General features: G+C 43.6%; 1 protein-coding gene across 4 annotated transcripts in view; it reads right to left on the bottom strand.

Annotated features, from left to right (window-relative positions):
• Positions 1-15,571, bottom strand: part of SETDB2 (SET domain bifurcated histone lysine methyltransferase 2) — an 84,695-nt gene that overhangs the window by 15,236 nt on the left and 53,888 nt on the right. For all 4 annotated transcript variants that reach the window (XM_081547525.1, XM_081547533.1, XM_081547534.1 and 1 more), the window contains one exon: positions 2,970-3,077. In XM_081547525.1, the coding sequence (XP_081403651.1) occupies positions 2,970-3,077 (108 nt within the window). The remainder of the gene's footprint in view (positions 1-2,969; positions 3,078-15,571) is intronic.

Raw genomic sequence — 15,571 nt, 5'->3', positions numbered from 1 at the left:
GACGCTGATGGGCTTGATGCTGGGCTGGGGCTGCGGAGCAGATGATGGCGGACAAGTGATGTCCTGTTTGCTGAGGAGGAGTGGACAGGTGTGGACGGACCGTGTGCAGGTATGTGCAGGGGATGAAACTAGTTTCTTCTGGGCCAGTTTAACGGGAGATGCCATTAGACATCCAGGTAAGTATGTCAGGCTGGTCTTCAGGGCTGGAGATAAAAGAGTCCAGGGATAAGAATGGTCCTGAAGCCACGGGAACTGGATGAGGTCATGGAGGAAGGATGTTCAGATTGATGAAGGAGCCTAGGACAGGGCCTCGGGCACTCCAAACCACAGAGGGTGAGCAGAGGAGGAAAAACAGCCCAGGCACCTGGGAAGAAGCAGCGCGAAAGGTAAGAGACATCCCAGCAGAGTGTGTCCGGGATGTGAGAAGAAGGAAGTGCTGCAAGATGCAGGGCAGGGACCACTGTGTCAGGGTCCTGACGGAAGGTCACCTAAGTCAGACAAGTGACCCTGTAACTGACCAGCTTTTGGTGTATGAGGGAGGATTTTTTTAAAAAGATGACATGATCAGTTGATCATGTTTATATGCTGACAGGAATAATCAAGTAGAAAGAGGGGACACTGATATGAAGTCGGGGGGAGGAAAATGCAAGAGCCTAGTCCTTGGTGAGGGGGCAGGCGGCAGCAGCTCCAAAGCCCAGGTGCAAGGGTAGCTTTGACAGGCTGGAGGTCTGGGGACAGGCAGGTGGAATATTCAGGAGGAATTTCTGTCTAATCGCTTCCATCTTCTTGGTAAGAATCAGGCAAAGCAATGCACACCACCAGGAGGGAACTCAAACTTCAGTGATGGCCTCTGGGTGTTTCTGATGTGTCAGCGTTGTTCATCAGTTGTAACAAATGTCCCTCTGGAGGGGGCAGTGTTGATGGGGGGGGGGATATGGGAACTCTCTGTACTGTCCCCTCAGTTTTTCTTGTGAACCTAAAACTGCTCTAAAAAATAAAGTCTTATCAAAAAGAAAAACAGAACCAGGACTTCCCTGGTGGTCCGGAGGCTAAGACTCCAAGCTCCCGGTGCAGGGGGCCCTAGTTTGATCTCTGGCTGGGGAACTAGATCCCACATGCTCTAACAGTTTGCTCCGCGCAACTAAGACCTGGTGCAGCCAAATAAATGAATAAGTAATAAATATTAAAAAAAAGCAACAGGCAGCGTCATCATCTTGGGAATGAGAAGTTGGGGGGAGGGCGAGACTTCAAAGACAGATGAGAGGACATGAATCATTTGTGTGGACGGTGAAGTGCTGATGGTCTGTGTGAGGTTTACGGCCCTGAATCTAAGATCTTGGGTTAACTGCTCGGCTGCCAGAGCTACTGAGCTCCTGGAGACGTCATACAGACGTGCTTCCCCAGGGAGGGGTTCTGCTCCGTGAGCACGGAGGGCGTCCAAGGGGGCGGGGAGGGCTGCAGGGGAGTGACGGCTGTGCTGGACCGCGGCCAGAGATCACGGAGGAGCTGCTGCAGCTGGGCGAGCCGGGAGGCCAGTACGATGACTGAGGAGGGGAAATGGTCAACCTCTCCTGGGGTCAGGGAAATGCAATGTAGAACTTGGTGAGACTGGCAAAAATCAACAAGGTCTGTGATTCCCATTTTTGTCTAGGGCTGGGAGAAGCGCTCTTTCATCCAATAAGAACAGACGTATAAAGTGGTATAGTCTTCCTGGGGGTCATTTTGTCAGCATGTTTCAAAGATTTTAAAGGGAATTCTGACTCAGCTGTTTCTAGGACTGTCATACAGCACCGCTCACACCAGCGCATAAGGGTAATGCACAAAGACGTTTACTGCAGCTTTGCTGTTCCAGTGAAACCCAGAGTCAACTCACTATCTAAGGGCAAGGAAATGGCCTCACACCTTCTATTACATCCTATATAATTCCGTGAGGTCAGTAAAGAGAGTGCCAGGGACAGTCCTATGCTTGTGGTTCTATGAACACATTGCATCTTCTTTCCGGCCTTCCATAAGCTTTTGCACACCCTGAACCCTCTCTCTGGAATTCCCCGTCTTCATTTTCACCTCCACCCCCAGCGCGGAAGGCTTCCTGAGCCCCAGCTGTGCTGAGCTGCCTGCTCACTGAGCGCCCAGAGCAGGCACAACTCAAAGTGCATCGGGTGCTGTGCAAACTGCCCCCGTACATGCTGACATCGCACAAAGACTACAACTACGTTTGCTCTGGATTGCTAACCTGACTGTGGGTTGTGGTGGTGCTGAGCGTGTCAGTGCTTACGCTTGCTGAACTGCTGACGAAGCTGTGAAGGCTGCTGTCCCCGGGGGAATCTCCTGCAGCAGCCCCAGGAGGGTAACTACCCAGGGTGCTTCCTTCCCAGGGAGCTGACCCCAGCTCCAAGGGTAGATCCTGATTACATATGGTTGCCTTTAGCAACTGGTGCAGAAAGAGAAGTGTGGCCTAACTCAGCTTTCAGGAGGGCTCTTAGGCCATGCCTGGGGAAGAACTTTTTATAGACAGAGGAAAGCCTGATGCTTCAGCAGCTGCCTGTGGCCACCCTAGGATCACAAAAGGACCAGCTGATGCTGTGGACAGCAGGGTGGAAAGGATGATGGGCCCTTGATGACGTCATTGAGCCCCTGAATCAACCAACTCTAAAGCCAGTTTTTCCTCTGGCTAAATGAGAAAATGAGCATTCTTTTTTTTTTTTTAAAGTCAGTCTCAGCTGGAGTTCCTTTTACTTTTAGCCAAAGCATTCTGACTCATTATCTATTGACACTTTGCTGATGAAACACACTGTAGCTTATTTAAAAATATTAATATATTCAGTTGAATCTAAAGTTTCCAATACAGGTCCTCCTTCTTTCAGCTCTCCAAGATACATCTCTATCCCTGGTTTATTAATCAAATAGACTTTCTTTTGAAGGCATCCCCAAGGGTCTGTTCATCTTTGTAAGAAAATCTTCATACTTACCAACTTCCTTCCTCTCTTGATTTCTTTCTTTACTGATTCCACGTCAAAATTTCTATCATTATTATGTGTATCATGGTCCTCACATTCCACAAGTGCTGAGGAATACAGCTGCAGATTGGGAAAAGAAAAACAATCCAGATTATGTACAAAGAAATGTTGAGAGCTACAAGTCAGAAGACGGTACCAAAAAAGTATTCATCAGGAATGGAAGATAACAACCTTTTGGAGTGTGTGAGCAGACCTCAAGCCACCCAGCTTTTCTTTGGGAATAGTCCTGATCCCCAGGCATGTTTCACACTGCCTAACCCTGACCCTCAGTGGCTAACTGGACTTGGTTAAGGCCCAGATCCCAAGCTGGGCCAATCAAAGTTCCTATTCTAGGAAAGTTAAATAGGCTCTGAGGCACACGGTCAGAGAAGAGAAAGTCAGTCCACAGAGAGAGGAAAACGAAGAATGAGGGCTAGATAGGACATTCCAGGTTCCTAAGGGCTTCTCAGCTCCTGTTTCTTGGCCCCGCCTCTGGGCCTACCTTCAGGAGCCACAGAATGGCCCTCTTCTGTGTTCAGGTTGGCTTGAGTTTCTAAGAGCTTCTTGAGACCAAAAGAATCCAAACTACTTACTAATGAAAGACCAACATTACAGTATACTTAAATTATAAAGCGTGTGAAAAACATAAGAGAAAAAAATTCTGACCCTGACATAGGCAAAGATTTCTAATACAAGCAGAAACTATAAAAAAGTTGTCAAGTTGGTTGGGACTTCCCTCATGGTCCAGTGGTTAAGAATCCGCCTTCCAATGCAGAGGACATGAGTTCGATCCCTGGTCAGGGAATTAAGATACCACATGCCATGGAGCAACTAAGCCTGTGCACTGCAAAAAAGACTCCACGTGTTGCAACCAAGACTCAACACAGCCAAATAAATAGATAAATATTTTAAAAAGTTATCAAGTTGGAATTCATCAAAATTAAAAGTTTTTGCTCTTTGAAAGACATTGCTAAGAAAACAGAAAGGCAAGCCAGAAATTGGGAGAAAATATTTGCAATTCATATACCTGACAAAAAACTTACATCTAGAATATAGGAAAAACTGTTGCCACTCAGTAAGACAATACAATTAAAAATGGGCAAAAAATCTGGACAGACACTTCAGAGAAGAAGAGTTACAAATGGTGAATAAGCACATGGAAATACGCTCAAAATCAGTAACCCACAGACACAGCCACAATGAGATACCAATACACACTGACCAGATTGGTTAGAATTAAAGACTGAAAAATAACCAAGTGTCAATGCAGGTATGGAGGAAATGAAATGCTTACACATTGTTGGTAGAAGTGTAAAATAATGCAGTCACCTTTAAAGTTAAACATACACTTACTTTATGACCCAGCATTCCTCTTCTAGGTATTCACCCAAGAAATAAAAGCGTATGTCCACATTTAAAGAAGGCAAGAATATACAATGGAGAAACGATAGTCTCTTCAATAAGCAGTGATGAGAAAACTGGACAGCAACATGTTAAAAAATGAAATTTGAACATCTTCTCATCATACACAAAAATAAATTCAAATGGATAAAAGACCCAAGTGTAAGATGGGGCACCATAAAATTCCTAGAAGAAAACACAGGCAGGACACTCTTTGACAAAAAGCAATATACTTTATCTCCAAATGCAAGGAAAATATAAGCAAAAATAAACAAATGGGACCTAATTACACTTAAGAGCTTTTGTATCAACAAACCACCAACAGAAAGGCAACCTACTGAGTGGGAGAAAATATTTGCATATGATATGACCAGTAAGGGGTTAATATACAAACAGCTCATAAAACTGAATATCAAAAAACAACCTGATTAAAAGATGGGCAGAAGATCTGAATGGACATTTTTTCCAAAGAAGACATGCAGATGGCCAAAAGGCACATGAAAAGATGCTCAATATCACTGATCATCAGAGAAGTGCAGATGAAAACCAGAAAGAGACATCACCTCACACCTGTCAGAATGGCTGTCATCAAGACTGCACACAAATGGTGGTGAGGATGTTGAGAAAAGGGAACCCTGTACAGAGATGGCGGGAATGTAAGCTGGTGCAGCTGGTATAGAAAACAATATAGAGGTTCCTCAAAAAAAAAACTAAAAATAGAACTATCATATGATCTAGCAATTCCACTCCTGGCTATGCATCCAAAGAAAATGAAAACACTAATTCAAAAGATATATGTACCACAATGTTCATAACAGTATTATTTACAATAGCCAAAGTATGGAAGCAGACTACGTGTCCATCAACAAATGAACAGATAATAAATATGTGCAGTGTGTGACTCTTTGTGATCCCATGGACTGTAGCCCACCAGGCTTCTCTGTCCGTGGAATTCTCCAAGCAAGAATACTGGAGTGGGTAGCCACTTCAGAAGATCCCTTCTCCAGGGGATCTTCCAGATCCATGGATCAAACTTGAGTCTCTCACACTGCAGGCAGATTCTTTACTGTCTAAGCCATCAGGGAAGCTCCTACACACACACACATACACACACACACACACACACGTACATATGTATGTATGTGTATATTTAGTATGTATACACACACACACACAATGGAATACTATTCAGCCATAAAAAGAATGAAATTTTGCCATTTGCAACAACATGGATGGATGTGGAGAGTATTATGCTTTAGTGAGATAAGTCAAAGACAGACAGTACATGTCATCACTTATATGTGGAATCTAAAAAAAATAAACTAGTGATATAATATACACAAAAAGCATGTCTACATGAAGACACATATTCAGATACTCACAGCAAAGTTATCTTAAAATCCCCAGGAGGCGCTGGTGGTAAAGGACCCACCTGCTAATGAAGGAGACACAAGAGAAGCAGGTACCACCCCTGGGTTGGTAAGATCCCCTGAGGAGGGCATGGCAACCCACTCCAGGATTCTTGCCTGGAGAATCCCATGGACAGAGGAGCCTGGCGGGCTTCAGTCCATAGGGTCACAAAGAGACGGACATGACTGAAGCGACTCAGCACAGCACACAGCACAGCCCCACGATGGAAATAATACATATGTCTGTCAACAGACAGATGAATAAGCAAATTATGATAGATCCATACAATGGAATACTATGCAGAAATAAAAAGGAACAAAATACAGATACAAGAAACACCACGGAAGAATCTCCAAAGACTGTTAATGAGCAAAAGATGCCAGACACAAAGCATACATATTGCTTCCTTTCATACGAGATGAGAAAGACAGGCTCAACCTAGAGGTGCTGGGGTTGGGGGGGAATTGGTTACAAGGAGGCATGAGAGAGAACCTTCTGAGGTAATAGAAATGTTCTACACCTTGATGGTGGTAGCAGTTACATTGGCAAATACGTGAATTAATACTCTGAACTGTACACTTAAAATGAATGCTTTTTAATGTAAATTATACCAACAAAGTTAACTAAAAATAGAAAATTAACATTAAGAGTATATTAGGATAAACATAACAATCAAATAGTGTTATCCTCAGAATGACTTAACAGCAGAAAATAAACAAGCACATATCTTATAGTAACAAAAGGGGAAAACTTGAGACATGAAAACCAAACATATCAGAATCTTCTGTTATAAAGAACGGCATTAGGACACTTGAAGCTGAAACCTGAGCGGTCTGAGGGTTGGCGATAGTGATATATTAACGCTGAATCCCTGATTTTGACGGTTACACTGTGACTATGTAAATATCCTTGTTTGTAGAAAAGACACACCAAGTGTTCAGCAAAGATAATACATCGTGTCTCAATTTAATTTCCAATGGTTCTGTCAATGAAAATAATCAATAAACAATCTATAATAAGCATGGATTTGAGCCAAATGAAGGCCTAGCCCAGAAGTCCATTTCCCAGATTACTCTAAGAAACTGTGCTGCAGAAGCACTGTTTCCAGTACAGTTTTATACCTTGTCAGAACAAAGAACGTTAAACAAGCCAGCATTACATTTCTTCAAAATTATTAAAAAAAGAAGAAAAAGAACAGACTAGCATGTACGCAGTGAGTCAGTATGACCTTGGTACCTGGGAACGGAGGTTTATCATCAAAGGAGGACCAGCACTGGCATGCCAGGAAGAGAGGCATTTAATCTTTATTTTTAACATGGACATTCTTTACTTCTGGTCAATGTGCCCTTTTCTCTAACAAATAAAGCAGATGTACAGTGTATATTTGATAGGTCACAGACAGACTATTTTAGTTAGCATAAAATTCAAGTTAACTCATGTATAAGCCAGAATGACTTTCCTGTATCTCAATATGCGGATATTTCTTCGATCAGTTCCAACAAAAAAGATTCTTTCTACTGTATGTGCCACTTCTCTATAAGTCTGAGATTTAAGAAAGTCAAAGTGTGTATTTTTTATATACAGATTGAACCTTCGTCTGCTGTATTGGCACGTGGGTTCTTTACCACTGAGCCACCTGGGAAGCCTGTATACCAATAATAGTCCATTTTAAATATGTATTAACAAAAACAAAACAAAAACCAATGCAGGAATAGACCTAACCCAAAGTTCTAGACCTCTATAGACAAAAACTGTTGGAAATTTTTGAAATTCATAAAAGACTTGGCTAATTGGAGAGACACCCCTGTTAATGGAAGGACATATTGTGAGGGTGTCTATTTTTCCCCAAATTTATCTATAAATTTCGTGGAATTCCAGCTAAAATTCCAATAGAAATTTCTGTGAAACCTGATGAGCTGATCTCAAAATTCAAAGTGCAAAAAAAAATAGCCAAGGCTTATTGTAAAATCATAGTAGTTAAGAGCATTGTACCAGCTCAGGGATACACAAGTGACCAATGGAACAGAATGGACAGCCAGAAAGATATCTGTGCTCATATGACAATACTGTTAAGAGCAACAGGTAAGGATGAAGGTTCAAGAACTAGACATCTAGGTGAGATGTCTCAGTCACTTACAGCCCTGTGACCTTGGGCAAGTCACTTAATTTCTCTGTGCCTCAGCTGCTCCACCTTTAGTTTGGGCCTAATTATAAAACCCCCATCTTAGGGTAATTGTAAGGATGAATAGTTAAATAAGGTTAAGCTCTCAGAGTATTACCTTACACACAGTGGACACCAGATAATAATAACAATAGTTACCATTATTATCACTACAAATCAGTAAGGAAAGGATAGTTTGTTTTTTTAACAACAGTGCAGGAAAGTGAAAGTGTTAGTTGCCCAACTGTGTCTGACTCTTTGCAATCCCACAGACTGTAGCCCACCAGGCTCCTCTTGAGAGAGTCATTTCCTAGGCAGGTTGATAAGAAGTCTAGGGGTCCCCAAGGAGAGAGGGGTCTGGAATTCTCAAGGAGGAAGAGAGGACAAATTTTTTTTCCCCCTCTACATTCCTTATTATATAACAATAATGAATCCTGCTTGAGGACAGTCTCTGGAAAAAACCTTCTGGCTAATTCTGTTTTCTTAAAATGTAAATTATGGGAGTAGGTCTGGTGAGGTCTTTACAACTTCCAGACATTCTTTTGATTCACTGTAATAACTAATTTGAGAGTATATAACTCCATTGCTAACGCTAGCAAGAGGGTACTCTTTCTGCCCCCTTCTGATGTCTATGTCAGAAGCTTTCTCTATCCCTTTTATACTTTAATAAACTCTATTGCACAAAAGCCCTGAGCGATCAAGCCCCGCGTCTCTGGCCCTGGATTGAATTTTTCTCCTCCGGTGGCCAAGAATCCCGGCGCCTTTTCGTGGGTTCAGCAACAACCTTTCATCTTGGGGACTCGTCCGAGATTCTTCAGGACAAAGTAAGGGTGCTTGGAGCTCTAGTTCTTTGTTCTCCTAGTGAACACGTTTTCTGCTGTACTTTACTAACTCTATGGTGTGCTTGTGTGAATGAATGACACGCCCTGCGCGAAGCAGTGAGGAGCCCTGCCCTGCGGTTCCGCGGTGACCTCAGACGGCTCACGGCAGAAACGTGTCGGGGGTTTATACCACCTGCCAAGGCCAAGAGGCTCCCAATGTCTCCTTTGCGGACCGACCAGAAATGGGCAAAGCGTGTGGACCAAACTTTCTTTTCTCAGTCAAACTTTTCAGTCTCTTTCACCATTTCATAACTCCTTGGAAATTAGAAGTATGAACCTAATCTATCGGATCATAGACTTTCAAGGGACTTGTAATCTATGCTGCTACTGTGTACTGTTACTTAGGTCCCAAACTTGGATTGGTAGTCAGGAAGCGCCTAGCCTCGCTAGGAATCAAAAGTTCAGAAGTTAGATGGAGTTCTAGCTACAAGAGCATCTCTGAGGTTAAAGGTTACTCAGATTGGAACTACAATGGGTTTTTTTTTCCCCTTTGGTAACGCTGGCTCTTAGTGGACCAGAGGAGGCTCACATACTGGTGTGGTGACGCTTGGAAGGAACATGTCAGTTTTATGTTTGTATACGTCTTATTGTGGTCAGGAATATACTCAGGGTCGTGCACAGGCACTCGGGTGACGAATAGTGCCCCCAGCGGTCTTAGCCTGGGAGGCATTCCGGAAGGTTACTCTGATCGCACCCCGAGTGGCATCAGAGGCAAGCAAGGTTTTGATGGTGAGGAGCTGGACGGCAGTCAGGGATGCCATTAGGTCTACCCCTGGTGCATCCCCACCCCGTCTCGGTGGTAGAACCGGGAGGGACGAGTATGTCGCCTGCATCAGTAAGGGACGGATTAAGTCCGACCAGGAAAGAAAAGCTTTGGTGTAAAGTCTGTCTACACCCCCATCTAGAGCAGGGAGGGACGCCTCCAGTAGAAAGATGGCGCTGGTCGCTTTTTTTCTCTCTTACAGATGGGAGCTAACAATTCCAGCCTCACTCCTTTGAACTGTATCCTGAAAAACTGGGATAGATTTGATCCCCAGGGCTTAAAGAAGACACACCTGGTCTTCCTATGTGATACTGCATGGCCACGGTATCCACTGGAGGACGGCGAACGGTGGCCAGTTGGAGGGTCTCTTAAGTATAACACGGTTTTACAATTAGACCAGCTCAGTAGAAAACAAGGGAAATGGGTAGAAGTAGCATATGTGTTACCCTTTTTCTCTCTGCGAAATATGCCAGATGCTTATGGAGATGAATGGCTTGGTAATGAATCAGTAGGGAAGAGGGAGGACGAGATAACCGCCCTCCCCACTGGGAATCAGGCAGTCCCAACTATAGAACCAGATTGGGACTATAACACAGCTAAAGGAAGATGGGATCAGAGTCATTTTGTCAGATGTATTCTTGAAGGACTCAGGCAGGCGCATGCTAAGCCTTTAAACTATGGCAAATTGGCAAGCATAGAACAGGAGAAGGAAGCTCCTGGTCAATTCCTAGATAGACTGAGAGAAGCCCTTCGCAGATTCACTGAGATTGATCCCAAAAGTGAAGAGGGAAAAGTGATGTTAAAAGATAGATTTCTCACTCAGTCGGCTCCAGATATCCGCCATAAGCTATTAAAACGGAGGTATAGACTTAACCAGTCTTTAGATAATCTGTTACAACTGGCTCAGTCTATTATGGTAGGGAATATGAGGAAAAGAAAGAAAGGCAGAAAAAGACAAAGGAACAGGCCGAAGCATTCACAATGGCTATGAAAACCTGGCTATTAAACAGCCCAAGAAAAATGCCCAGAGGGACCCAGGTGAAAAGGGATGGGCTTGCTATTACTATATTGCTCTGTAAAGAGAAATATTGCATAGGAAACTGGAATGTTAGGTCCACGAATCAAGGCAAATTGGAAGTGGTCAAACAGGAGATGGCAAGAGTGAACATCGACATTCTAGGAATCAGCGAACTAAGATGGACTGGAATGGGTGAATTTAACTCAGATGACCATTATATCTACTACTGTGGGCAAGGACCCCTTAGAAGAAATGGAGTAGCCATCATGGTCAACAAAAGAGTCCAAAAGGCAGTACTTGGATGCAATCTAAAAAACGACAGAATGATCTCTGTTCGTTTCCAAGGCAAACCATTCAATATCACAGTAATCCAAGTCTATGCCCCGACCAGTAATGCCGAAGAAGCTGAAGTTGAACGGTTCTATGAAGACCTACAAGACCTTTTAGAACTAACACCCGAAAAAGATGTCCTTTTCATTATAGGGGACTGGAATGCAAAAGTAGGAAGTCAAGAAACACCTGGTGTAACAGGCAAGTTTGGCCTTGGAGTACAGAATGAAGCAGGGCAAAGGCTAATAGAGTTTTGCCAAGAGAACGCACTGGTCATAGCAAACACCCTCTTCCAACAACACAAGAGAAGACTCTACACGTGGACATCACCAGATGGTCAACACCGAAATCAGATTGATTATATTCTTTGCAGCCAAAGATGGAGAAGCTCTATACAGTCAGCAAAAACAAGACCAGGAGCAGACTGTGGCTCAGATCATGAACTGCTTATTGCCAAATTCAGACTTAAATTGAAGAAAGTAGGGAAAACCACTAGTCCATTCAGGTATGACCTAGATCAAATCCCTTATGAGTATACAATAGAAGTGACAAATAGATTTAAGGGACTAGACCTGATAGACAGAGTGCCTGATGAACTATGGACAGAGGTTCGTGACATTGTACAGGAGACAGGGATCAAGACAATCCCCATGGAAAAGAAATACAAAAAAGCAAAATGGCTGTCTGAGGAGGCCTTACAAATAGCTGGGAAGAGAAGAGACGCGAAAAGCAAAGGAGAAAAGGAAAGATATTCCCATCTGAATGCAAAGTTCCAAAGAATAGCCAGGAGAGATAAGAAAGCCTTCCTCAGCGATCAGTGCAAAGAAATAGAGGAAAACAATAAGTTGGGAAAGACCAGAGATCTCTTCAAGAAAATTAGAGATACCGAAGGAACATTTCATGCAAAGATAGGCTCGATAAAGGACAGAAATGGTATGGACCTAACAGAAGCAGAAGATATTAAGAAGAGGTGGCAGGAATACACAGAAGAACCGTACAAAAAAGATCTTCAAGACCCAGATAATCATGATGGTGTGATCACTCATCTAGAGCCAGACATCCTGGAATGTGAAGTCAAGTGGGCCTCAGAAAGCATCACTACGAACAAAGCTAGTGGAGGTGATGGAATTCCAGTTGAGCTATTTCAAATACTGAAAGATGATGCTGTGAAAGTGCTGCACTCGATATGCCAGCAAATTTGGAAAACTCAGCAGTGGCCACAGGACTGGAAAAGGTCAGTTTTCATTCCAATTCCAAAGAAAGGCAATGCCAAAGAATGCTCAAACTACCGCACAATTGCACTCATCTCACACGCTAGTAAAGTAATGCTCAAAATTCTCCAAGCCAGGCTTCAGCAATACGTGAACCGTGAACTTCCAGGTGTTCAAGCTGGTTTTAGAAAAGGCAGAGGAGCCAGAGATCAAACTGCCAATATCCACTGGCTCATCAAAAAAGCAAGAGAGTTCCAGAAAAACATCTGTTTCTGCTTTATTGACTATGCCAAAGCCTTTGACTGTGTGGATCACAATAAACTGTGGAAAATTTTGAAAGAGATGAGAATACCAGACCATCTGACCTGTCTCTTGAGAAACCTGTATGCAGGTCAGGAAGCAACAGTTACAACTGGACATGGAACAACAGACTGGTTCCAAATAGGAAAAGGAGTATGTCAAGGCTGTACATTGTCACACTGCTTATTTAACTTATATGCAGAGTACATCATGAGAAATGCTGGGCTGGAAGAAACACAAGCTGGAATCAAGATTGCTGGGAGAAATACCAATAACCTCAGATATGCAGATGACACCACCCTTATGGCAGAAAGCGAAGAAGAACCAAAGAGCCTCTTGATGAAAGTGAAAGAGGAGAGTGAAAAAGTTGGCTTAAAGCTCAACGTTCAGAAAACTAAGATCATGGCATCTGGTCCCATCACTTCATGGCAAATAGATGGGGAAACAGTGGAAACAGTGTCAGACTTTATTTTTTTGGGCTCCAAAATCACTGCTGATGGTGACTGCAGCCATGAAATTAAAAGACGCTTATTCCTTGGAAGGAAGGTTATGGCCAACCTAGACAGCATATTTAAAAGCAGAGACATTACTTTGCCAACAAAAGTCCATCTAGTCAAGGCTATGGTTTTTCCAGTAGTCATGTATGGATGTGAGAGTTGGATGGTGAAGAAAGCTGAGCGCCGAAGAATTGATGCTTTTGAACTGTGGGGTTGGAGAAGACTCTTGAGAGTCCCTTGGACTGCAAGGAGATCCAATCAATCCATCCTAAAGGAGATCAATCCTGGATGTTCATTGGAAGGTCTGATGTTGAAGCTGAAACTTCAATACTTTGGCCACCTCATGCGAAGAGTTGACTCATTGGAAAAGACCCTAATGCTGGGTAGGATTGGGGGCGGGAGGAGAAGGGGACGACAGAGGATGAGATGGTTGGATGGCATCACTGACTTGATGGACATGGGTTTGGGTGGACTCTGGGAGTTGGTGATGGACAGAGAGGCCTGGTGTGCTGCAATTCATGGGGTTGCAAAGAGTCGGACACGACTGAGCGACTGAACTGAACTTAACTGCTATTACTATGGAAAGGAGGGGCACCTCAAGCGGGATTGCCCTCAGACATCCAAGCCGCCCCCAGCTCCATGTCAAGTCTGCAAAGGACCACACTGGAACAGAGACTGCCCCCAGAGGCGTAGGTTTCAGGGGTCGGACTCTCAAGACAATCAGGGCTGGAGGCGCCTGGGGGGTCCCCACACAAGCTCCCGTCCTAATTACACCTGAGGAACCCCGGGTATTAATAACTGTGGGGGGCCAATCCGTCAATTTCCTCTTAGACACTGGGGCAACTTACTCAGTGCTTACTGAAGCCCCTGGCCCACTTTCTTCCCGATCCGCTTCCGTAACGGGACTGTCTGGACGAGCCAAAAGGTATTACTTCAGTGTTTCTGTCAGTTGTGACTGGGATTCTGTGCTATTTTCACACGAGTTTCTGACTGTGCCAGAATCTCCCTCATCCCTTTTGGGGAGGGATATACTGAGCAAGGTCCATGCCTCTGTTTTCATGAATATGGAGCCTTCCCTTTCTCTCCCTTTAATTGAACAAAATGTAAATCTTAGAGTATGGGCAGATGGAAAATCCGTGGGTTGAGCACAAAATGCTATTCCCGTAGTTGTCAAGCTCAAAGACCCGCACTTATTTCCACATAAGAAGCAGTATCCACTGAAGCCTGAGGTTAAGGAAGGGTTAAAACCCATCATTGAGAATTTAAAGGAGCAGGGACTATTAATTCCCTGTAACAGTCCATGCAACACTCTTATTTTGGGTATAAAGAAATCAAATGGTAAATGGAGACTAGTTCTAGATTTACAAATAATAAATGAGGCTGTAGTTCCTTTACACCCTGTGGTTCCTAATCCTTATACTCTATTGTCTGAAATTCCTGAACGAGCCAAATATTTCTCAGTAACTGATTTGAAAGATGTCTTCTATTCAGTGCCTTCGGCGGAGGAAAGTCAATTTCTATTTGACTTTGAAGACCCTATGCAGCCAGCTTCTCAGTTAACCTGGACCGTTTTGCCCCAGGGATTTTGTGACAGCCCTCACTTATTTGGACAAAGTTTGTCACAGGATCTACAAAACTTTTAACAGCTCCAAAGCGGTGGTGTTACAGTATGTAGATGATATTTTGCTCTGTGCTGAGACAGAGGAAGCTTGTTCATGAGCCTCAGAAGATTTCTTAAACTTTCTGGCAGGCTGAGGTTACAAGGCATCAAGAGAAAAGACTCAGCTTTGTCAACAATCTGTTAGATATCTGGGCCTAATCATATCAGAAGGGACTAGGGCCATAGGCCCCGAGAGAATTAAACCTATACTAAATCATCCCCTACCTATGACTTTAAGACAACTGAGAGGATTTTGGGGAATCACAGGCTACTGTCGCATTTGGATTCCGGGTTATGGGGAACTTGCCTGGCCTTTACATAAACTTATAGCTGAAACTCAGCAGGCCCAAACGACAAACTGGTTTGGTCTCCAGATACTCAAAAGGCTTTTAAGGTTCTTCAGACTGTTCTCCTGCAAGCTCCCGCTTTGAGCTTGCCCACAGGGTCAGAATTTGTCACTGAAAGAAAAGGTATGGCCTTGGGAGTTTTGACACAACCCCGAGGGCCTCACCAGCAACCTACTGCTTATCTAAGCCGAGAATTAGACATAATTTCACGTGGGTGGCCCCACAGCCTAAGAGTAATTGGGGCAGCGGCTTTATTAGCATCAGAAGCTTTAAAAATAATTAATGGACGAAACCTTACTGTACTGACTTCTCATGATGTGAGTGGAATCTTAAATTCAAGGTTAATATTTGGATGACAGACAGTAGGCTTCTTAAGTATCAGTCACTGTTGTTAGAAGGACCAGTAACTAAACTTGAAGTTTGTAGAAATTTGAATCCTACCATTTTCCTTCCTGAGAAGGAAAATGAAACACTTGATCACGATTGTTCCCAATTTCTAACTTTAAACCATGCAGCTCGGGAAGATCTAGTGGATACCCCATTAGACAATCCTGGCATGGAAATATTTACAGATGGCAGTTCTTTTGTTCGGGATG

This window comes from Giraffa tippelskirchi, chromosome 12, assembly GCF_054371585.1.
Source record: "Giraffa tippelskirchi isolate mGirTip1 chromosome 12, T2T-mGirTip1v1.2.pri, whole genome shotgun sequence".
Classification (NCBI taxonomy): domain Eukaryota; kingdom Metazoa; phylum Chordata; class Mammalia; order Artiodactyla; family Giraffidae; genus Giraffa; species Giraffa tippelskirchi.
The sequence above is the reverse complement of the archived record's forward strand: the minus strand, read 5'-3'. Positions and strand labels throughout refer to the sequence as shown.